This window comes from Myzus persicae, unplaced genomic scaffold (assembly GCF_001856785.1).
Source record: "Myzus persicae strain clone G006 unplaced genomic scaffold, MPER_G0061.0, whole genome shotgun sequence".
Taxonomy (NCBI): Eukaryota; Metazoa; Arthropoda; class Insecta; order Hemiptera; family Aphididae; genus Myzus; species Myzus persicae.
This window is the reverse complement of record NW_019100991.1, coordinates 559,066-583,252: the sequence shown is the minus strand read 5'-3', so window position 1 is coordinate 583,252 and position 24,187 is coordinate 559,066. Positions and strand designations below refer to the sequence as shown.

Here is a 24,187-nt window from a genome sequence, read left to right as displayed (position 1 = left end):
TAAAATCTTTGAGTATTTACTTTAAGAAATTTAATTAGATAACTACTTAAAATCTACCTACCTATAGATAGTTATCAAACACATCAATTATAATTTCTTATAATTCATTGATATTATTATTGTATTTTTTTTAATAGGTACACTAATTGAGTTTTATTACATATTTGTAAGAAATTAAATTATGCCTTGGTATAATTTTAAATACTAAATGTATACTTATAGTTAATTGACTATAAAATCATTTAAATTTCAGATTATTATTATTAGGTAATTTTACTAGGAAGTTATTTTTTATAAAGATACTTGAACTACTAGTAATTATAACTTAATTAACTATGAATAGGTTAACAAAATACTTATGAAATTTGAATATTTTCTCCTTATCTTCCTAATTACCCTAATATACGTTATTTTTGGTTAATATTAGGCACCTTTACAAATTAGTGAAATTAATTTAATAAAATTCTTTTACTAGATATTTATTGATTTTGTATTTTTTTATTATATTACTGTATTAGCACTAATTATAAATAATTTACTAGTAATACTAGTATTTATAGTTAATGGTACTAGTTATAGTTCTGTATTTAACTAACCAGTAATCATTTCTTAATTAACTTTAGAAAAACCTATTTAAACATTCTTAATTATAATCTTTTTAGATAGATCAGAAAAGAACCTATAGTATTATATTACATTTCATGATGCTTGGATGTATAATTTATAAATACTGCTAATAGCCTTGATGTCAATGTATTGTATAACATATATAAGTAGATAAAAATATCTGTGGTTATTTTGAATAGAATCAAAATTGTTAGCTTAAGATCAAACAACTTAAACAATTTTCTCTCATATAGATTTTATTATTTAAGTTTTTAATACACAAAACAGCTGTAAATATACCTATATTTGAATCCAAGTATAATATTTTTGCCATTTCCCTTATCTTGGTACTTCATAATTTTTTATACCTAATATTATTTAGTTATTTGAAGTTGTACGTAGTTATACTTATTTTTATATTTTAAAACCCTGTTGTTGCCCATGCATTATATAACCAAATGTCTAAATACTTCTTAATGACAAGAAGTCAGGAAAACTTAAAAAAAAATAAAGGAATTAAATCTGACACATATGTAAAACTAGAAATATATACAGTTCAACTAGAAAAAACCAGATAAACGGAATGTTCCCAAAATTATTTTCATGAAGTGTGCAATAGTTTCTTTGAACTTAATATTACAATTTGAAATTGCTAATAAAATAACCTATCTATATTTTAGATTTTAGAAAAAGCAAGACATGTACAGTTATTATTTTTTTCAATATGTTAATACTACTTAAGGTAGAATTAGTATTTTTTAAAGTTTTATTTACCTTTAACATTGATTGGAAATTTATTGTAATAGATACCTTTATGTTTAATGTGAAAAAGTACCACAAAGTTTTGAAATTTAAAGCTTTTTTGACTAAACAGTTATTTGAACAATTTTTTCATAAATTATTATATAAGGTTGTGTTTGTATAACCAAATTGTTTTATAATAATAACTAAAATATCTCAAATACGTTTATACAAATATTGATGTACAATAGGTACCTTTACTAGTTTCTTATGTTATATTTCAGACTACAAATATCTACTTAAATTTAATAACTATTTTTTTGTTATAGTTGTTAGGTATTTAATTAACAAATATGGCTTGATTTTATCAATTATGGTACTAAAAGATTAGATCGCCACATGACTTGATTATAAGAATTTGATTACCTGGGTTAGTTGTTCATAATTTTTTTTGTTTATTCTTAATATTTCTTATAATTACTATTTTTCTTAACTTTTTTGAATTAAATTAATGTGTACCTAGTTAATATAGCAAACAACTATAGTATCTATTTAAAACTAACATTTGTAGAACTCTGTTTTTGAAAGTTGGTAATTTAATAAAATAAAATATAACTTGGGATGATATTTCATAGAAATTAGAGGTTGATTAGTTTTATAATATGTGAAGAAAAGACAAGCTGGTTATATTACTATCAAAATTTAAACTAATCAAAATATATTTTAAAAAAAAAATAATACCTAGGTATAAAATATTTTGTTATATTATTATTAGTTATTTAATATAATAGTTTATATAATTACAACAACTTCAAATAATAAATAAATGTACCCCGAAATGTACTAAGAATATTTTTTAAAATATTTTCACTTCCCATCTATACTCTGTCTAGTGAGAAAATGTACCATGGACCGACCAAAATCGGTTTTTCTGCGCATCCCCTCTTGACACCTTGCCATATAGAAACATGTTTCGGCAGCAAGGTGAAGCACGGTAATGTATAGAATTAGTGCTTTCTCTCACAGGACAGAGTTTAAACTCTACTCATTTTTACAATAATTATGGGACAAAAACTTTTCTACTATATAATAGGTACTGGCCAAATAATTATATAAGAAAAAATATGATAACTTTACTTATAAACTTAATGGTAATAAGGTAAAATTAGTTAATATATTTAGTAGTTGTTTGATATTTAGCTTGATTAACCTAATGTTATGATTTTATATAATCATAAATGTAGAACTATATTGATAAAATAATTTTAAGTCCTAATAATACATGTTTGGGAATTTATATGGTATTGGAATTTATTTGTTAGGCATATATAAAGACACAGAAATGGATGAAGGAATGGATCCGACATTTGCAATGAGACTGAGGGCGCAGCTGTCCAGGAGTCCTGACTACGTTGTTTTGAAAAACCGTCAAAAACAAGTAACAGCAGAATCGAAGTCACAATCTGTAGAGAAAGAAAATACACTATTGGGTTTTAAAAGACTTGAAGAAATGGAGGTTGATGACGATCCAAATCAATTAAAATCTTTTAAAAAATTTAAAACTGATCAACCATGTACATCTGTTCAAACTTATGATCAGTTTAATGGTTTTCGAGCTGATCGGTTTATACCTTACCGGGAGGCACATAACCTTGCAGCAAGGTTTAATATTATATCAGATATTAGATACGGTTTAGATTATGGTAAGAAAGATTTTCAAAGTGAAGCTGCTAACAAAGATAATGCATACAAAGCCATTCTCCACAATGAACTGCTTGGATCTAGTGTTGGTGAAATAAGTATACAAGATAAAAACCGTGATCGTTTAGCTACCAAACGAAACTTGTTCCAATACTATTCCTCCAGTCCTGAACAAGTTGATAATATTCAATCACGGGTTCCTTATTCTCTATCTCCTCTTGGCTCTAAAAGTCAAGAAATTTTACGGTCGCCACGTAAAATACCTCGCAAAATTTCTAGAGTGCCTTATAAAGTCCTTGATGCCCCTGAACTGCAAGATGACTTTTATTTAAATTTAGTTGATTGGTCATCTTCAAATTTACTTGCTGTTGGGCTAGGAAGTTGTGTATATTTATGGTCAGCAACTACAAGTAAAGTCACAAGAATTAGTGATTTGTCATCTGATGGTAATGTTGTTACTTCGGTTGCTTGGAATGACAAAGGCAATTATTTAGCCTTTGGTACTCAAGAAGGATCTGTTGAAGTATGGGATATTGCTGCAGAAAAGCAAGTCAACAGTTTAACTGGACATGCAGGCAGAGTCGGTGCTATCGCATGGAATGGTGATGTTGTGTCTTCGGGAAGTCGAGATCGTAACATATTTTTAAGAGATATGAGAGGTCCAAGTTTATCTACATGTAGGCGATATGCAGGTCATCGGCAAGAGGTATGTGGACTAAAGTGGTCTCCAGATAACAGATACCTAGCATCTGGAGGAAATGATAATAGACTTTATGTATGGAATACACATGCATACACTCCACAATTGACATATCACCAACATACTGCTGCAGTAAAAGCAATTGCATGGTCACCCCATCAAAGAGGTCTATTGACTAGCGGGGGAGGTACCGCTGACAAATGTATACGTTTTTGGAACACGCTAACTGGACAACCAATGCAGTGTATCGACACAGGATCACAAGTGTGTAATCTTGCTTGGTCAAGGAATACTCAAGAGTTGGTTAGTACACACGGATATTCTCAAAATCAAATTGTTGTTTGGAAATATCCTTCGATGAGTCAAATTGCCAAACTCACAGGCCATACATTCAGGGTATTGTATTTGTCCATGTCTCCTGATGGAGAGTCCATAGTAACAGGAGCTGGAGATGAGACATTAAGATTTTGGAATATATTTTCAAAAGCACGTTCACATAAAGAACCCAAGTCGAAACTAAACCTTTTTACAAACATTCGATAAGTGATGTGTATTATTACAATTGATCCATATAATTTAATCATGTCTTGATCTCTCTTTCTTATATATTTTATATTTTGTTTGCCTTTTAGCCATTTTTCAGTTTGTTGCCCATTGAACAAACTTAACTATTTTTATTTTTTTTAATTGTAAACAATTAAATTTTGTTTTGATTTTGATTTCGCTTTTTTTCAATACTTTCTTTTTTTATTAAACAATTTTGTGAAATATATTTCTGTAATTTTTTTATTTTGAAGTGTTAGTTTATCACTTATAAGTGATAACTTTTTAATAGATAATTAAATTCAGTAGGTAATACTAAGACCCATAGGAATAATTTTAAAAAAATGTGATAAATTGTCATTGTATAGTTGAGAGTTGTTAGTTATTTTTAATACCATTGAAAGTTATAAAAATATTTTAATTTATATTATTTTTGAATAATTCTGGTGATCTATTTTTTTTTTTTTAATTTCTGATTATACATTTTAATTTTGATTATTTTACAGTTTTATAGAAATAATCATAATCATAATGTACTAAAATTGTTGCATTACTTTACTATATTGTTCACTATATTATTATAAAAACAATGTTTAAAAAAAATCCTTGATTAGTTGTATAGAAATTTAAATAATTCGTCAATTTTGAAATGTTAAAAATTAGTATACTTAGGTACTTAGTTATTAAAGAAATGTATGTTAGTAATAACAAACATCTGCTTCCTAACTAACCTTGCCTAACTATCTCAATCCTATCTAACTTATTTTATGTCATTGACATTTAAAAAAGACCAGTATTTAAAAAAAACTTTATTCAAATTGTCTATTGTTATCATTTTAATTTATAAGTGTTAATCATTTATATAGTTTAAAGAATTAAATGCAACATAATGTAGAGTTAATTTTATTTATTTGTATTTGGCATAAAATAATAGCTATCTAGGTAGTTCATAAAATTGGATTACATTTTAATATATTTACCAAACATCCCCTTTTTTTAGTTTTTATTATTTTTACAGTGAACCTACCTAAATAACTAATATCTTATTTTATTATTATGTGTAAAATGAAGTTAAAAAAATGTGTTCATATCTCATATTTTCTTTGTAAATTAATAGGTACACAATGGTACTTTAAAGCCATATTTTGATACACTTGTAAATAATGTTAAGATAAATGAATAAAATATTGTTATTTTATTATTATACATACCAATTGATCTAACAATTAAGTGAAGCACAATGTTAGATTGGTTGATGTATAATTGTTTATTATTGTGCACAAATGTTATCAAGTATTTATTTTGTAAAGTGTATACATTTATTATTTTGGGTGATTAAATAAAATTTTAACTAAATGTTTATTTTTTTATTTATTATGTGCCTAATATTTAATTATTGCACTTGTTCATTTTATTTTGGTCTTGATAATTTTTGAGTAGATATGAAATGTTCATGTTTTTACTCAAATTTTATCATTAAATAAATCTGGTTTTTAGAATAATTTTGTTAGTTAACAACGTGAATGCTGCACCAATTAGTTGGTAAATTTGTTATTAAACTTAAATTTAATACTTTTTTATGTAGAATTAAATTTAAACCATCTTTATTATTATATGAGATAAATAATATTTTCTAGTGTACATATGTGCGTTTTACAACTCAAACACACTGCGCCTTGTCTCTTTCAACAGTCGATGACTCCATTACTTCATCTTCCTTTCTGTAGTAATGGTATACTCAACAATATAAAATAATCAGGATACATATTGTTTTAAAATAATAGATTGTTATGGAGGCTGGGAATAATTATGACTAATATTATTAACATACTTTTTTTTTAAATAAACTTTAAATATATTCAAATCATTAGTTTTAGAATAATTATATGTAAGGTTTTGAGTAACTGGATATAATTTAATTAATGTGGTATGAAAAAATAAAAAATAAATTTTTTAATAAATGTGCATGTTATAACAATGCTATTTAATGAGCTGTGATAAATTCCATTATATGTAGATATACTATTCGTATTATATACGAGTATACTATACAGTTTATGTGAAAAGTAATTTTTTTCTTTTTTTTTCTTAAGATTAATTAAGCTCAACATTTATTTTGTTAAGTTAATGAAAGCTTAATACATTTTATTACTGCATTTTTAATAATAAAATAAATCTTCCATGAGAACTACTGTATATAACATGTTTCATATACTTAATTCCTAGTAACAGTAGCTTCTTAAAGTGTAATTTATTATATAATTGGGTAAATTATATTTTTATCGAATCTATATTAGGTTCTAAAACTTCGAAACAGCCACTGCAGAATAGCTTTGAAAAAAACTTAGTTTTGACTACACAAACTCTTGTTTAGTGATTAGATTAAATAATTAAATACATTACAATATTTACTCTTACTACATACTTATATTTACATTTGTCTAACAGTTTCTTTCTTCTACTATTATTTGTTTTGCACAATGGTGAAAGTGGAGGGGGTCGGGTGGAGTCCCCCTTCTTTTTTAAGGCAAGATTATGCGTTCTTTTAAATTTAAGTCTCTGGGGAAGGGGTGACGCCTATCAAGAAATTTACTAACTTTATATTCAATGTAAATTAGTTCTTATTTGTCTTTTTAATGAAATTAATAACAAAAACAAATTAAAATTTAAGTACATTTTTTTAACATTTCAGGCTGTGAGTTGTAATTTATTTTTACTGAGCAGGCATAGTACCTATGTGTAGGTAGAATCATTTTTCATAGTAGGACAATTATTTTTACATCCTATTACATAAACTTTTTAAGAACAAATAGGTACATGAAATAAAAAAATGATGGACGTTTAGACCACGAGGGCTTCTTAAAACAGTTAGGTTAGATATAGACTGGTAAGAACTCGGGAACGCTTCTAAATTGTTTCCTCTTAAACCATTGGGTATTTCCCTTATGTTTTATGACGAATAAATGTATAATACTTCCTATGCCAACACCACAATTGATTTGCGCGCTCACTATGACCTTTTAAAAATCATACAAACGTGGAAGCCACCACCTATTCAATAATAATGTATAGTCAATATTATGTTTTCTAGAACCTCAGAGTCGTTATCATAGGAAATCGACGTCGGTTTGATCCAAAGATTGATTAAAAACACATTGGTACAATGGTACATTCTACACGTCGTATTACACATAATAATATGTTGTATACATGGAGTTATACCATAATCTATTTTTATACATTATGAACATAAGTGGGTTAGTTAGTTTACATCTCGTCTAACACGTCACTCGTGTGATCTTACAGTGTGTTTAGACTTGGGACTCTTTTATCTTTGGAGTGACTTTTAATCGTGAATGGTGAATCGAGATGTACACTGCTGACCGCTGCCTTCCTCGTTTCAATAACTGCCTTGTATACTAACGTCTAACACTGACCTGTCTAAAGTACAATTTACAAACAAATTGCTACCGGTAACATGCTTTAAGGATTGATCGTAGGATAGGATCACTTCTTCTATCATAAAAAACACTTAATGCTAAAGTTAAAATAACAAAACTAAAATTGTTAGAATAAAAAGCTCACGGGTATGATCGCCTCTATATTATCCCTGGTTGGCCGGCTACCCTCGAGGCTTCAAATACACTACCTACCTACCCACAGAAACAGAACCTACAAAGGTTGACCTTGACATGTATTTATAGAGTGATCATAGTATGACGTACATTAAGATAAGTACCTATTTATACATTGTGATATTACAATTATACAATTATACAATCCATTATCCAGTGCGGCTGTTCGTATACTTGTACTTGTAATACTTGGGTGGATACATTTTACACGTATTTTTTACTTTTTGTACAGTGTACTTATAGGTTAGGTACCTATTAAGACGTGTAGTGTCGAGCCGTCGACCGCCGTCCGGGTACATTAAGCAGTAAGCACCAAGTCATTTATCGTTTATTCGTATCTACTACCTAATGTATGTTATAAAAAATAAAATATATCGTCGAGATAAATATCGACTTTATACTAAATACTAATGAGTAATGGCGTGTTGAGTGTCGTTCGAAAATATAGTATTTTGAATTCGTTGATCGTAATATTATAGTCGTTTTCGTACAGGTTTAATATTATGATGACATTGCGATTAATTAGCAATGCGAGTAGGTACCTACGCATGTAATATTATTGTCTTTGGAACGCGCGCAATCACGACCGATCATAATTAGTATATTATATACTATCTGCCATCTACTGTAAGGTTATCGAACTCGATCATTATTACTTGTTAGTAAAGTGTATAGTACCTAATGTATGTACGACACCAAGAAAAACCGTCGGAAGAAAATTTTGTTTTCGTGTGTGTACCTACTTCACTAGTACCTGTCTTCTGACAAAAGTAATAACATACATCTAATATCTGTTGATCGCTGAAATATATAATATTATCCTAATCACGTGCAACAGGTAGGTAACAACATTATTATTAAAAATATACCTGCAGCGTGTTATCGGATTCGTAGTTTATAAACGCAAAACGAGTACACCACTAGGAACCACCAATACTGGGAAATCTCCTATTTATGATATAAATAATAATTCTTAACATACCTTGTTTGGAAATTAGAATAATAAATGTATTATTTTTGATTCTAGCGTTTTATGTAAATAACTATTTGATTTATTAGACGTCTTAACACTAACCGCTACAATCGAGCTATAAATACTTAGTACACGCTCATTCGCATGTAAAATGTCAAAGTTATTTTAATTAAATTGAAAGATCCATAAAACGTTGTGCAGATTAATATATTATGTATTTGCATATTATTTATGCAAGTAGGTATTATAACATAGGTACTTATAAGTTATAACCATCATCGATTATTTCCACCGCGTACGACTAGGATAATGACACATGCACAGGTCATGCCGTCATGGGTGTATAATGTATGTAAAATTATTCGGTCAAATAATTGCAGTATAACTTAGGTACCAATACGGCAATATTGCAATATAATGTATATATCTACCTAAAACTAACCATCATATAGCTCGTTATTATTATAGTCATTGAGTCCACGCAATTATCGTAGGTAATATTCTTATAAGCGATGAACATTAACTAATAATTAACATTTAACAATTCGTGCGAGCCGTTCGCGCACGATTTAAAAAAAATCAGCCAAATACCTACCTACCTAATACCATTTTTTTCGAAAAACGTCGGTACAATTATTCTCGTGGAAATGCCTAATGTGCAATTACTGCGGTATACGGGTATTCGAGTGTTGCTCAGTTGCCGAATCATGCAATTAATCTCTCGTGGTGGGTAATTCTATTTTGTCGACACCAATCCAAGTATCCTACAACGTCATAGTTTGAGTGTATATAATATTTATGTAGCTTATAGAATGAATGTATGATGTGACATGCATACATTATTATAATGTACCTAGGTACATATAAAATATATTGTCATTTATACTATATTGCTATGTGTACCTAACTTTATATTATTACACATTTACACTTATATTTGCGTGGACGTGTATGGTAATTGGTAATTAATGTTTCTGCTTATTTTACGTTTTTATTTTTTCAAATGAATTTAATATTTGAATGTCACCGTTATTTAATGGACCTAATGTAGTTATGCACATTCTCAATGCGAGGTGGAAATTGAAAATATACCACTAATAGGGTTTCGGTAAATTAACATCGTTTTTTTTCCCTAGATTTTATTTGTATACACGGTATACACCTTAATATTATAATATTATGTGCGTTTTTTTTCTCGGTTTACTAACATTTTTTCAGATGAAGGTATGTGATAAATGATCATTGATCAACAATAACAAATAATTTCTTATTATAGGTAGTAGATACCTTTATAAATAAATTGATAAAACAAATTTAAATACAACTAATACAAGTAGCTACCTACTTAGTACTTTTTAGTTATATTAAATAATATTTAAATACACTTCATGATTGTATAAAAATGTTAAGTCTTACAAGTTACAACTAAAACTACAAGTCTTATTAGGATCAATATTTTTTAAAAACGTAATAATTAATAAAATGTAGTATTCACTATTAGGTACCTATATATTCAAAATTGCCATGAAGAACTATATTATTATACTCCTACCATTTCTTTGTTACCAAACATCAGCTCGCAAAAATTCCTTTGATTTTCTACATGTCATCATTATCATGTTTTGAAAACCTTCGAAGGTTAGCTAATATTGCTAAAAGGAAAATGGCCAAGCGATGCTGTAATTTTGTTCTTACAGCGAACCATTTCTGTGAATATATTTTCTGAAGAGTTGTCAATGAACGACCTCTCGATCATGTTTGCATGTATAAAGAAATAACATTGTACCATTTATTTATTGTTCTGTTTATGTACAGATTGTAAATTTGCTATAATAATAATAACAAAAAAAAGGTTGACTAACTATTTTCGGACGCTTTTATATTATGGTTCTAGTTATCAATTATAATAGTTTATTGTTATATTTTAACCTTGCATTCGATTTTCCGGTTGCAGAAATAGAAATTGAAAATTATATAGTTACCTTTATAAAAGATAAAACTAAAAAAAATATCCCTACGTTTATTTTTACTATTTAACCGAAATTCAAATTGTTTTAAACATTTTTCACGCTCAAGAATTATTTATTAAATTGTTATTACTTATTAAAGTTAACTTTGGCATCTGGATCTGGGCAGTATTCCAATATGCATATATTTTATTACATTTTATTTCAATACTTTTTTTATTCGAATAAAATTTTTAAATTATTAAAACAAGTATTCTGAATATATTTTTGTGTATTGGAGCAAACGCAATTAAAATTTGTAAATGATTTTCCAGTAGGACCAGTACTCGACACTCTTATATATTCAATTTTCGCTTTAAATCATATACCTACGACCTACCTATTTTTTTTATTTTAACAGTCCAAAATATCCGCCATTTAAGTAGGCTCTTCAAAATAATTGTTGTGTCACGTCTGCCACAATGGCCTTTCAAAGCTGTTTTGATGATCTCATAATATTATTGTTTCTATAGACTAAAATTAAAAAATATTCTTCAGTTTTCAACACTTTTTATTTTCGCAAAGAATTAGTTTCATTGTTTATACCAATTTGTATTTTACTATTGACTATTTTCATAGAACCTTCGGTCAATAATCATTACCGACTAATGACAATTTATGATATTCATTAATGTTCAATGCATGTTGGCAGTGTTGGGGAGTAAATTGACTTGAGTCACAAGTTACTGAAACGAAATTACTTTTTAAGTAATTTGATTACATCTTAACATTTTATTATAAGAAATTTATATGTAATTTTAGTTACTTTTTTGTAGTTCAATTACTAAATTACTCGTTATTTTATTTTGGTTTAAAATATTTTTTTAACTTATTGATAATGTGTGTAAATATTAAAATATATCATTCAAGTAAAATAATTTTTAAGCAAAATTTTCTGACAGATATTTTTGTAACAGTTATTGACTATTTGACGATAAAGTTTTATTTTTGGAATGGAATTCTTATCTGTATTGTTTAAAATAAATATTAATGTGTGGCAAAATGAGTATTTGTTAATAATTTCATTTTGTTTATTTTCATTTTTCAGTTTATGTATATTGTCGTATTGACAACATGTTTATTAAGCTCCAGTGATATTTTTGAACAAAAGTAACTTCTATTGCAATTGAGTTACTTTTTAAACTCAAAAGTAATGTAACTTGACTAAATAAAATAAAAGTAACTTAAAAATAATTTAGTTACAATTTTGATAAGGAATTGGTAGCTTAATTATCAATAAAAAGTAACTTCCACAACTCTCCGTGTTGATTAAGATGCTAAAATGCTGGATGACATCTTTCCATTGCGTAAAGAATTTTAATAAGTTACTAATTTATAAATATATAGTTTTATATTTGTATGACATTTTAAGTTCAAATTTTGATGAAATTAGATATTTAAACTTAAGCGTTTATTTTAAACGATGCATAACGGTTTTAGTTATTTTGTTGTATTTTAAAAATATTATTTGTTTGTACTGAACTTTTAACTTATATTATTTAATTATTATACCTTATGAATCTAGGAAATAATAAATGACAGGTAAAAAATGACAAGGGTGAAAAACGTCTAATGCATTTTACTTAAAACTCCCAAATTTTATTAAATTAAAATATATTGTAATCAGTGGCGGATTGAATTTAAATTTTATATGATGATTTTTCATAATTAAGTACTAACCACCATTACCACCTTCCCCATTTTCACTTTTAACGAAGTTATAATTTAAAAAAAATATGACCGAAAGAGCCAAGAGGTCGGGCCTTATCATGTAATTCTGTGCCAGTCTCGAGGTGACCTTTTGAAAAGTTGATGCACTGCGTCAAAATTGAGCCTTTCAGCTCACCACTGTTAGAAATTTAAATAATATAAATGTGAAGTTTATTTCATCAAACGTTTTTTGGGACTTCTGTACGCATTAAAAATAAATACTACCTATTACTATTAAGAAATAATTTTATTTGACTCTCTCCCTCCAAATCCCGAGTGCACCCTTCCAATATATAGCCATACGACTGTGTTTTCACATATATTAATTCAATACTTAATAGTAAAATAAATATATCATATACTTTGTAAAATAATATAGGCTAACCGTAACCGATATGTTCTGAATCGTTTTTCATATGTAATGATTTATCATTTAATTCAAATATAACACATTTATTACTCGTACATATCTTACTCTTCAATAACGAGATACACTCGAAACATAGCATAACAAAAGTGGTTATTTACTTTCCACCTTTTTAAAATTCCTTTTAGTTTTTTTTTCACTGAATCATCGTCACGTATACTCGATAGTAGTGAGCGCTGAATTTACTGATTATCAATCCTGGAACGGCGTCAGAGTATCAGACATATCACATATTGTGCTAAGGTCTAAATAAGTAATATAGAAGTATGGAATAGTCATTAGTCACCGTGTCCATACAATTTATTAAGCACCTATTCAATTGCCATCGAGGCATCAAAATGTTATCGGTTACTGCTGTAGCGTCATTATTCATCGACTATCGTCAATTGTCAAAAATGTCATTGTAATGAAAATGTTTGTTAATGAATTTTGTTAAAACCACGATAGTAACAATAATTGAACAATAGTAAATATACGTTACTATATGGGCTATGGACTATGAACATGACATTGCTTATACAATATACTGGAATGAAACATGAACAAGGAATGAACATGAACGAATCACAGAATAAATTAAATTAAAATTGTATGTAATTTATTCTGTTGGTGAATTGTATTAGTCTTATACATAATGGTATAAACCACTTGAAAAATTGGGTACTGCATACATGTGTAAAAACTAAAAACATTTTCTCCAAATGTTGCGGTGGAGGGGTTGAAGTGGTTGAATCCAGTCGTAGCTTAGGACATTTTTGTGTCAGCGTCAGCGTAGTTCACGAATCACGAGTTACGAAAGGTCACTCAGAGTAGTCAGTATCATTACTCACTATACTATCATGTACCTATAACAAAACCGATCGCTTTGCTTGGGAATTACTTTTTATTTATTTCATATTTAAATTTTGATGTCAACACTTCTAATTAACCATACAAACAGAAGTAAATTGTATACATAGGTACTTTCGTGTAAACAGTTAATTAAGTACCTAGGTCTAATCTAATTGATATTTTAATTAGTTGTATTTCAATAATTTGTTGTATAAACTTTTCAAGTACATATTTTAATTATTATACCGGTAATATAATTATTAGTCAAATTGAATTTAACTTAATCCTTCCAATCGAAGTGCTATTAATGGGTGGCACGTTATTCACGTAGGTAACCCTACACGCGGATGTGGCGTCTTCTTAACTGTATAGATTGTATGTTTTTTGTAAAAAAAAAATCGAATAAGATTATATTTACCTGGAAGAATCATTTCAATATTATTATTGTGCTATTAATGCAAATTGTGCATTTATATGCATTATGCATAATAATTTACGAAAATATAAAACTCTAAAATTGTGAATTTATTGAGCATAATACATCCCATATTCTTGTATAACTGGTCAGCTGAGTATATTATTAATTTATTAAACATTATACCGGTATTAGGTACATATACATTGTGAACCGGTATCACAAGCAAATTGCATTATTTTATAGCGGTATTAACTATTATGTAGTTGCGTCTTACGTATATAAGAGTATTCGAGTATTTTGTTAAAACCTAAATATTTTAATAATGCCTTACTGAAATAACACTGATACTTGACATAAAACTACCTTGAAATCACGTCTACGGAGACACAAATGGGCACCTACTGGCTACTACAGTATAGTGTATAGTGTACATTTTAGCGATTCTAACGTTTATGTGATTATGTCGATAAGATAAAAGCTAAATTTGTATAACTTTATACACTATAATATTTTAGTGAAACAGGCAGTTCTAAAGTTTATCAAATAAAAAAAAATATAGATGTATTCATATGTTCTGTCCGGCAAGACAACACTCCTGACGACACTCCTGCCTTTAACATTGGCCGATTGGATCCCTAGGCTGTAGCTTACTCAGCCTATTGGTTAATCAGGTCCTCAGTCCGAAACAAAATAAAAATTGGGTACTCTGCGCATTTCCAAGTGACACTCAACCATAACCCTTCTCGGTTGTAGGATGTCGCCTTTGGATGCACAGAATCGGCAGTGTGTTCTCTCACTGAACATAGTATAATTATTTCCATTTATTGCCTATTGTATTAAAGTAGAAATTTTAATTTCAATACCAAAAGTTAATTTGAGCGCATACTATGTATTTTTTCAGTTCAAAATGTCGATACGCGATTTAGTTGAAAGTGATTGTGGTGGTACCAATTCTTTAGTTGAGTTATCCACACATTTCGTGCAAGACCATGCATTTAAGGACCAAGACCTCAAACAATCAACACACACTGCAGAAAACAACGATCAACGTTTTTTAGAATCAAGCACTGGAGAGGTAATTAAAATGTTATTGGTAAACCGAAAACTATTTTAGCATCGTGTTCAATTGTTTGTTTTTAGTTGGCAGATCAATTTTTTAGTTCCATGGTAAATGATACTTTCAAAATGGATGACCTTTTGGCTGACATGAGAAGTATCGAAGGTTGTAGTCGTGAAGATGCCTGGCCGACACAATTTACAAAAAAAATTGAAAAAGAGGTACCTATATCAATCTTATAATGATTTATTACAATATTCATTTAAATTAGGATTATTGCCTTATATGTTCAAAAAAATTAATTTAAATTTTGTTAGTTTTACATTTTGAATTAAATAATTACGACTAAACTACTTAAGTTGAGCATTTACATCAGTGGTTTCTAACCTAACTTTTTTTAATCAGTAATCAACTTTTCTCCCCGGTACTTTCTGCTGGAACTACTTAGGGGAGAGAACCTAACCCCCTAGATACCGCCATCCTTTATTTGGTCAAACGATAAACTATTACAAACCATTATATTACAATTTAATTATTTAGTGCAGCAAAACAGGGGGCCTCTAATCTCCTCGTTTTTTTCCTTTCTTTGGTTAACCTAACCTACAATATACGTCAATTAACTAGCTACTCCTACTTGTTATTTCATCTCCTTGGTTAGATAATGATCTAGTTTATGTTAGACTTCCTGATCCTCTCTCCTCTTCCTCTCTTATCTTCATTATTTAAGATATAAATTCGGATGGGGCCGGAGGAGAAGTATTAGCAACAAGGTTCCTTCCCCGGCCTTCAATACCATGGGGAAAAAAGATGATATAAATTCGCTTATGTGGCTACATCTGGACGGAGACGAGAGCATGATACCTACCAAATTGTCCGGAGTCAGTTCTTTAACGTCCATCTCCACGCAGGCTTGCCTTGAATTTTCCCATGCGTCGCAGAGAAAGAAAGCGTGCTCCACGTCTTCCGGGAAGAAGCCACACTGGTCATGAGTGATAAGCACTTGTCCGAAAGTGATATGAGTGGTTATACGGTGGTTACCCTGTGGTAGTGTTGCATAGCAAGTCAAGGGATATTTCGTTTTTTTTGTCTGAGCGTTGTGCAGCGAGAGAGTGGCCACGTGGGCGTCACTGGGCGTGCATCACTATGAATAATTTCAAGTTTGGAGTCACTGATGGCTTATTGGTATATGATGGTATAAGTTGTGATATAAACTTCCTAATCATTTTTCGGACAACTGCATCCTACACATTGCTCACAGACGTCAGATCTCTGAATTTTAAATCGGCTAACCTAAGCTTTACCACCCACTTAAAAAAAAATCTGACACTCTCCTTAAATAAACATGTATTGGTACAAAAGTATGCAATGAAAAATTAATTAATTGTTATACAATAAGTATGACACAATGTACCGCTGATATATTTGGCATTGTTCTTTTTTAAATATCCAATAAAACCTCGATAACCCGGGCTGGAGTCTTAAATGATATATACTGTATAAAGCTGGTTTTAAATCTTGAAGCACATTAACCACTGTGCATGACCAAAATATAAAGTGTATGTGGTAGTAATATATAACCTCAATTGCTGGAGCCATGCGATACATAGGTAAGGTATAAGGTTAGCCATTAGGTTTATATACCTAACCTAACCTTACTTTCTATGTCTTTGGCTGGAGCACTATCGGTCGCAGTTGATAAGATATGACACGTAGGTACAAATTTGTACAGTAGTCCTTCTCTTTCTCAAATGTCTTTCTCTCTAAATAACTTTTTTAGTGTTTGAAATATCGATTCTCGTTTAGTGTGAGTTACTAAATCTTTAGCAAATCATAACTCTTTGCCAATCTTTTCTTCTCTTACAAATTAGTAATTACAAATCGTTAGGTAAAGTCGATTCATCAAGCTGTATAGAAAATTTGGTGGCTTTCAAATATTCAAATAATATACACTTACATTTCACATAAATTAATATGGTAAATGTTAATGATACCTAAAGTATTACTGCTTAGCCTCTTAAGTAGATAGGGTGTAACTTATATTCTGAATTGTAATTACTATTACGATACATCAATACATTTAGCGTCAATTAATTTAAAATTATTTATAAGAACACAATTATTAATTTATTTATAAATCTGCTATTTATAATTTTTTTTACAGTATTACACATTATTTAATCAACATAAATTATTGAGTTCTGCAGCCTGCAGGCTTGTCATAGAATAGTTTATACTCACTTACTTTTATTCTGTCTGTAGTTAATTGTTTTTTTTAAATTGTTATATTTAAGGACCAGATGTTCGATCCAAATATTTGGAGCTCTAGTGACAATAAAATGCTTATTAAAGATGAAGTTGATGATTTTAGTTATAGTTCTCAAAGGTTGAAAGAAATAGAGCAATCTTATCAAAATCAGGAGTAAGCTATTCATTTTAATTATCAAATTAACATTTTATGTTGATCCTTACTTTATAATTTCAGGATTAACGCTATGAAATCTCATTTTGATTTTGAAAAGATTGAAGAAAATACAATCATCTTGGATGATGTCAATATTGACTCCGTTGTATCAAGTGATAATTTTATGGTAATTTTGTTGAGACTTTTAAGAGCACGCCACATAAAACTTCCACAAATTATTTGTTCAAAACCATTTTGAGCAGGCATTTATCACTTGCTGTGGCATGTATAAAAAAAAAAATTGGTGTCACTCAAATAATTTTAGGTGATCTACCACTCATAAATCATAATATTGTTAAACCTACAGATAAAATGTATTATTTTCCTTCTAACAATAGTCTATACCCATCTATATTTGAGGTGTCACCTGAGCGACACTTAAACCCTATGTTACACACCACTGAATTCACTCGGGCTATAGGTACCTGTCTTAGTTAAAAGTAAATTTTCAGCATAAAACGAAAAGAACTTTGGCTGTAATACTATTGTTATATTTTTGATGTCACAAATATATAAAAAGTTACTATTATTTTAAATTTGGTTGTTTTACATGTTTATCAAACTTTAATATCTTTGTTTGCAAAATGTGTCATCAAACATTTTAGTTTTTTATTTAAAACTGAAATCTTTTGGATTCTTTACTGCTCAAAACTGTTTCCATATATAATTAAATAATTTTATAATTATGTAACAATAATCTATGGTACTGACTTCTGAATGCTAATCACTTATTAGTAACTTTTAAGTTATAATAAATATCTTAGTATTTATATTTAATTTATTATTTTTAATTTAGATTTTTATTGTAAATAAAAATTATATAAAAATATATGAAATATAAAAAATGTTCCATTAAATGCAAACGTGTGTGTCCTCTTAATAATAAATAAATGAAAAGTAAAAAGAAAATGATAATATCTGTTTAACATTTTAAAACTAAATTCAAATATTCCATTCTAGTCATTTTCATAAATTGTGCATGCTTTAATGCTTGTTCATATTTTAATTTACACGTGTTCTCAAAAAAGATAGAAATAAAATAAAATAAATTGTATTTTGTGTTATACTTACATTTTTGGATTTTGACAATAAGTTCTTATTTTTTAATGGACATTATACTTTGGTGCTTAATCTGTAAAATACGACACACAACTTTACATAAGCAAACTTAAAATAATGAACTTTAGTATAACATATTATAATGTTGTTCACTGCGTATGCATATTATTAATTTCAGGAATCACAAAATAAAATGTCTATTGAAAATAGTATTGGTATGCCAATCAATAATTTTGGAATTGAGTTGTATGAAAACACGTTTCTTGCGAATCAAAATTTTCAGCCGTTTAGAGGATTTGGCCAGGGATGGGAAATGAATGATTTATATAACACAATGATACCTAGTACATCAGGAATAGATGAACCAATTATGGTTGCAGGAGAATCTTCGAGTTTGTCCAATCAAGTGGTCGAAGCTAATGAAAGTGAAAGTAATTTTGAAATTGGAAATGAGCAGTCCAACTTTCAAACATGGTATTCTGAATTTGAGGAAATGAAGAATGCAGATAGAAAAAAAGTAAATATATGTATTTTTAAATCTTAATTCAAATATTTTGTTGTTTACTCTTTGAAAATTATAAAGTATGATGTTTGTTATTGTATAGGAATATACTTTTACACCAGACAATGAAATGGACTCTATAGAAAATCCATTGACTGAGGGAAAAAGACGTTTAGAAAATGGTGAATTACCATCAGCTGTTTTGTGCTTTGAAGCTGCTGTTAAACAAGACCCTTCCAATGCAGAAGCTTGGCAACTTTTAGGTACTACTCAAGCAGAAAACGAACAAGTAAATTAATATTTAAAATATATTGTATAAACCAGTTATAACATAAAAATAGTTATCAATAAACTTTGAAAAACAAATAAGAACTATTATAACTTGGATTTATAAGTTACCTACTATTAACTTATTCTGATTTCTGATCCACTTTTAAAATTACCCCCTTTTCTACCAAAAATAGGTTTCTGTCAATATTAATTTGCTATATCATACTAGTGTAATATATATATATTTATATTATAATTTATTATGTACAGAAATTTAAGTTTGAAGTTATCCTTACATTATCTGGTTTTTCTATGTAAAATGTATGTATTTTCAAATCCTTCTTCTAGTATGATTACTTGTCTGGAAGTTAGTAATTAATTACATTTTAATTGTATAAATTGTATTTTGTTATTTATTATTTAATATGATATTATAATTATTAGTATCATTAACTATACATATTACTATTTAATCACTGATATTGCCTATCTATGTTACTAAATACATATACATATATTTTAGGATCAGCTAGCTATAAATGCGTTAAACAAATGTCTTGAACTTCAACCGGAAAATTTAACTGCTGTACTTTGTTTAGCGGCATGTTACACAAATGAAAGTTGTAGTGTACAAGCTTGTCGTATGCTTATGGTAATAATATTATTTTTATTTACAACTTACAAGTTAATATAAACATTGTTGTTTAATTTATAAAGATGAATACATTTGTTTTAAGGAATGGTTAAATCAAAATCCCAAATACTCTGATATAGTGAAATCAAAATCAGTACCAGAAGAACCGCCAATAATGAAATATCTGTTTACTACGTAGGTATTTTTTGTTATAAGATTTATTTGGGTACAATTTCAAAGTTAATCTTTAGTTAGGAGGTATTATCAAATGAAAAATATTATAATAAACATAATTTTTCCACAATAATACAATTGTAATTTTTTTTTACATTTTCAAGAAAATTATATGAATCTGTAAAGGACATGTATATAGAAGCAGCTCAAAGGAGCTTAGAATTAGGAGATATAGATGTAGACGTCCAAAATGGATTGGGTGTACTGCTTAATCTTAATAATGAGAACGATAAAGCAGCTGATTGTTTTAAAGCTGCTTTACAAATTAGACCTAAAGTGAGTAAATATATTTTTAGGAATCTATTACCTTTGTTTATTATTTTTAAACCACATTACATTTTACAGGATGCTCGCTTGTGGAATCGCTTGGGTGCAACTTTGGCTAACGGTGGTCGATGTGAAGAAGCCATAGAAGCATATCACAATGCTTTACAATTGTGTCCTGGTTTTGTAAGGGCTCGTTATAATCTAGGAATTACTTGTATTCATCTCGATACTTACAGGTTGTTTTTTCATAACATCATATAATATTTGTTATTTATGAATAATTAGTACTCTTAACACAACATTATTGTGTTGAAGAATTAGTTGTTTACATTATTATTTTTCAAAATACAAATGCGTGTTTTTATTTTATAATAGAGAAGCCATAGACCATTTGTTAGAAGCACTGAACCAACAAGCATCAGCTGTGAATACAAATTTTCAAAGTCCAGCCTTATCGGATACTATTTGGAGCACATTGCGTTTGGCTATTTCAATGGCAGAACGTCCCGAACTATTTAAAGCTGTTAATGAAAGGTAAACAGTAGGCAATCTATATAATTACATAACTAACATTTGAGGTGGCCAAAAAATTCACACACAGGTTTTTAATAGTTTTATAAGCTTATAATGTGTAATTTAATACAAAGTAATAAATATTAGTGATGCAGTAATTCAAGAGTTACAACCTTAATCATTATTCATTATAATTTAATTGTGAAATTAGTTGAATACATATGTCTGAAATTTAACTATGTCTGATATTAATTTGATCATTATATGTTTCAGGAATTTAGATTTATTAAATGAAGAGTTCCGTAGTTGGGGATTATACCAAAGTACCTAATATTCTAAATTAAAATTAAATGCAGTGAAAACAAGGATGTTGGTTTTTTGTTATAATTGTCTTTGAATAGGGATTGTTTTTTTTTTTTTTTTTAAAGTTTAAAAATATATTTGATTTTTCAGTTAGTTTAATGTTGACTAGTATATAATTTACTCCAGGGTTCTCTATCTTTAGTATGGATACGGCTTTTAAAATGTTGTATTTATCTTCTATATTATATAATTGAACTGTATCAATGACAAGACATTTTATATTATCATTTACTCATATTTGACATTCATGTCAAAATATTTGTTAAATTTATTGCTCAAATTATGTTATACTTACATAATAATTAAATTTGTTTATAGTTTTCAATCAATCTACCAATGTAATAATTGAATAAAAAGCAAAATATGTATTAATATTTTTATATATTTTATACCTAGTAATTATAATTCATAGTAAATAATGCGTTTTAAGCTTGTTTACGGTAAAAATATTTTAATACAAAAATTGCCGATACTTGATAAGATGTGAGTATTTATTTCTAATAAAATACTATTTTCATTATTTTTATGTTTGTGTTAATGTTGAATATAATAATATTTAATACCTAGTGATATTTTATAATTGTATACAATATTACAATTTGTTTAGTTGTCTCAAGTAATTGTTGAGCTGTAGTATTGAATTATAAAAAACTATTTTGTTTGTATTTTAACTTTAAACTTTAAAGTATCTTAAATTAGTTAAAAATGATTAGTAAATACAAACATTATAATGTGAATGATGTTTTTTTAAGCATACTATTTTTATGCTTAAATTATGTATACATACTAATTCTGATTTTTGGAATTTTTGAGTATACTCGAAAGACCATATTTTAAAATATTTGAAATTTTTCGTAGTAAGGTATCCTGTGACTAGACAAACTTCTATTTTTAAATAGGAACCCCCTTTTTTATTTTTAAGTATTCAGCAAATATTTTTTTTGAGAATTTTAATGTATCTAAGGCAGTTTGATCCAACCTTTTGTAATTGGTGTGCCAATTTACACATTTATTATAAACATTAGGGTGGTCGCCAAATGTAAAAAATATTTTTTTAGTATTTTATCTTAAAACCAGGGCTCGGAAGTTCTAGCAAATGGATATTTTTTTTTCATTAGTCGTGGAACATTCAAAGTAAGATACAAATTAGTTTCATATTTCCCTGGTATTGTATATGAAATTTTATTTTGCTAGTTTTTGCATATTTACAGTTTTTAGTACTGTTTTGCTAATTTAGAGTTTCAAGTTCTATTTATAGTCATATTTTTATATAACAATGGAAATGATCAAAATTTTATGAATAAAAAAGATTTTAGATCAAACACTGGTATACGATTATGCTAACGAAAAGAAACATGTACCTACTTTGATTTTTAAATACATAGTTTACATATTCTGTTGATCGCCGATCTTATCAGATAACACTACCGTTCATTTCCAAGAATTTGGTTATTTTTAAAATTTGTAATATTAAAAAATTATATTATCATACTATACTACTTAAAATTATTTTACATATTTATATTAACAGAAATGTTCCAGGTTATATGGCCATTAAATCATGTTAAAAGGACTAATAGGTCACTATTGATTTGTTAAATTTTTAGTGATTGTTCATGAACCTCGGCATAAAATTATTAAAAATATGTTTTCTAAGGAGGGCCAAAAAAAAGGCTTGGAGGGCCGCGGGTTGGATTTTGCTGATCTTAGTTTTTAAGTTATATAACTTAGTGTACTAAGGATAATATTTCCACTGTAATGTAATAGGTTAAGTAAATATGGGAGCTTAGATAATTTGAAAATGATACTATTTACTATTGATCTATCAATATACATAATTTGTCAAAATGGTTCAATTATTATAAAATATATTACACTTAGCTTTTTATTTTTCTAAACAATTTTTGAGGATTATTATCTTTAGTATTAATATTTTAATAACTCAGAATTTATTCATTATAATTTTGATTTAGATAGATCAACATTTTCAAGAAAATCGTTCACTAAATAATCTACAATAAAAAAGGGTTTCATTTGAAAAATAGAAGTGTACCTATATATGCCACAGGAGTACAGGACAGGACACTCCCTAAAAGGTAGGTACAAAAAATATCAGGAATTAGAAAATATGTTATTTAGTTATACTTAAATTCTAAAAATCAGATTTTAAATTTATGTACTATTGGAGGAAAAAATTAGGGTGAATGCTTAAAAATCTCTGCAGTATACTGAGTATAGAATATTTAATAATTTACTTGCTCACTACATGGCCCCTTATATTGTACCCAATCGTGCTCCGAATTACTGCCGTTATCATCCACTTGAGGATTTAATTATCCCAGTTAATGAATCTTCAAACCTAGGTACTACTACTAACCTAGCTGCTACTTAATTAATCTTACTGCGCATCTTCTTACTACCTATATGGCTATATACAACATACTGTACTGTTGGGGTTTGTCTGTTATTAATAAACAAACAATATATGGACATCCAGTGGCGGTCAAATGATTTTGTCATGGGGGGGGGGGGGGGG

The 24,187-nt window shown here is 28.2% G+C and overlaps 1 protein-coding gene and 1 pseudogene across 3 annotated transcripts; both read left to right on the top strand.

The window, feature by feature from the left end:
- The first annotated feature begins 2,200 nt into the window (after positions 1-2,200).
- Positions 2,201-4,628, top strand: LOC111027178 (annotated as a pseudogene).
- A 4,117-nt stretch (positions 4,629-8,745) lies between these two features.
- Positions 8,746-21,896, top strand: LOC111027177 (peroxisomal targeting signal 1 receptor). Of its 3 annotated transcripts, none has more exons than XM_022305419.1 (13): positions 8,746-8,764; positions 15,193-15,366; positions 15,432-15,569; positions 17,640-17,767; positions 17,831-17,936; positions 19,047-19,385; positions 19,474-19,659; positions 20,164-20,292; positions 20,378-20,469; positions 20,613-20,784; positions 20,854-21,011; positions 21,151-21,309; positions 21,562-21,895. In XM_022305419.1, the coding sequence occupies exons 2-13, from the start codon at positions 15,199-15,201 to the stop codon at positions 21,617-21,619; spliced, it is 1,833 nt and encodes a 610-aa protein (XP_022161111.1). In that variant the 5' UTR covers positions 8,746-8,764; positions 15,193-15,198; the 3' UTR covers positions 21,620-21,895. The 3 variants fall into 3 exon arrangements, with proteins under 3 accessions (XP_022161111.1, XP_022161110.1, XP_022161112.1); XM_022305418.1 differs by lacking the exon at positions 8,746-8,764 and adding an exon at positions 15,031-15,096 and having other exon boundaries at positions 21,562-21,896; XM_022305420.1 differs by lacking the exons at positions 8,746-8,764; positions 15,193-15,366; positions 15,432-15,569 and adding an exon at positions 17,090-17,322.
- The last annotated feature ends 2,291 nt before the right edge of the window (positions 21,897-24,187 follow it).

Coding starts and splice junctions, on each gene's coding strand:
- LOC111027177 (XM_022305418.1), top strand. CDS start 15,046: ATGTCGCCTTTGGATGCACAGAATCGGCAGTGTGTTCTCTCACTGAAC. Junction 15,097..15,192: donor GTGTTCTCTCACTGAACATA/GTATAATTATTT, acceptor GTATTTTTTCAG/TTCAAAATGTCGATACGCGA. Junction 15,367..15,431: donor TAGAATCAAGCACTGGAGAG/GTAATTAAAATG, acceptor GTTTGTTTTTAG/TTGGCAGATCAATTTTTTAG.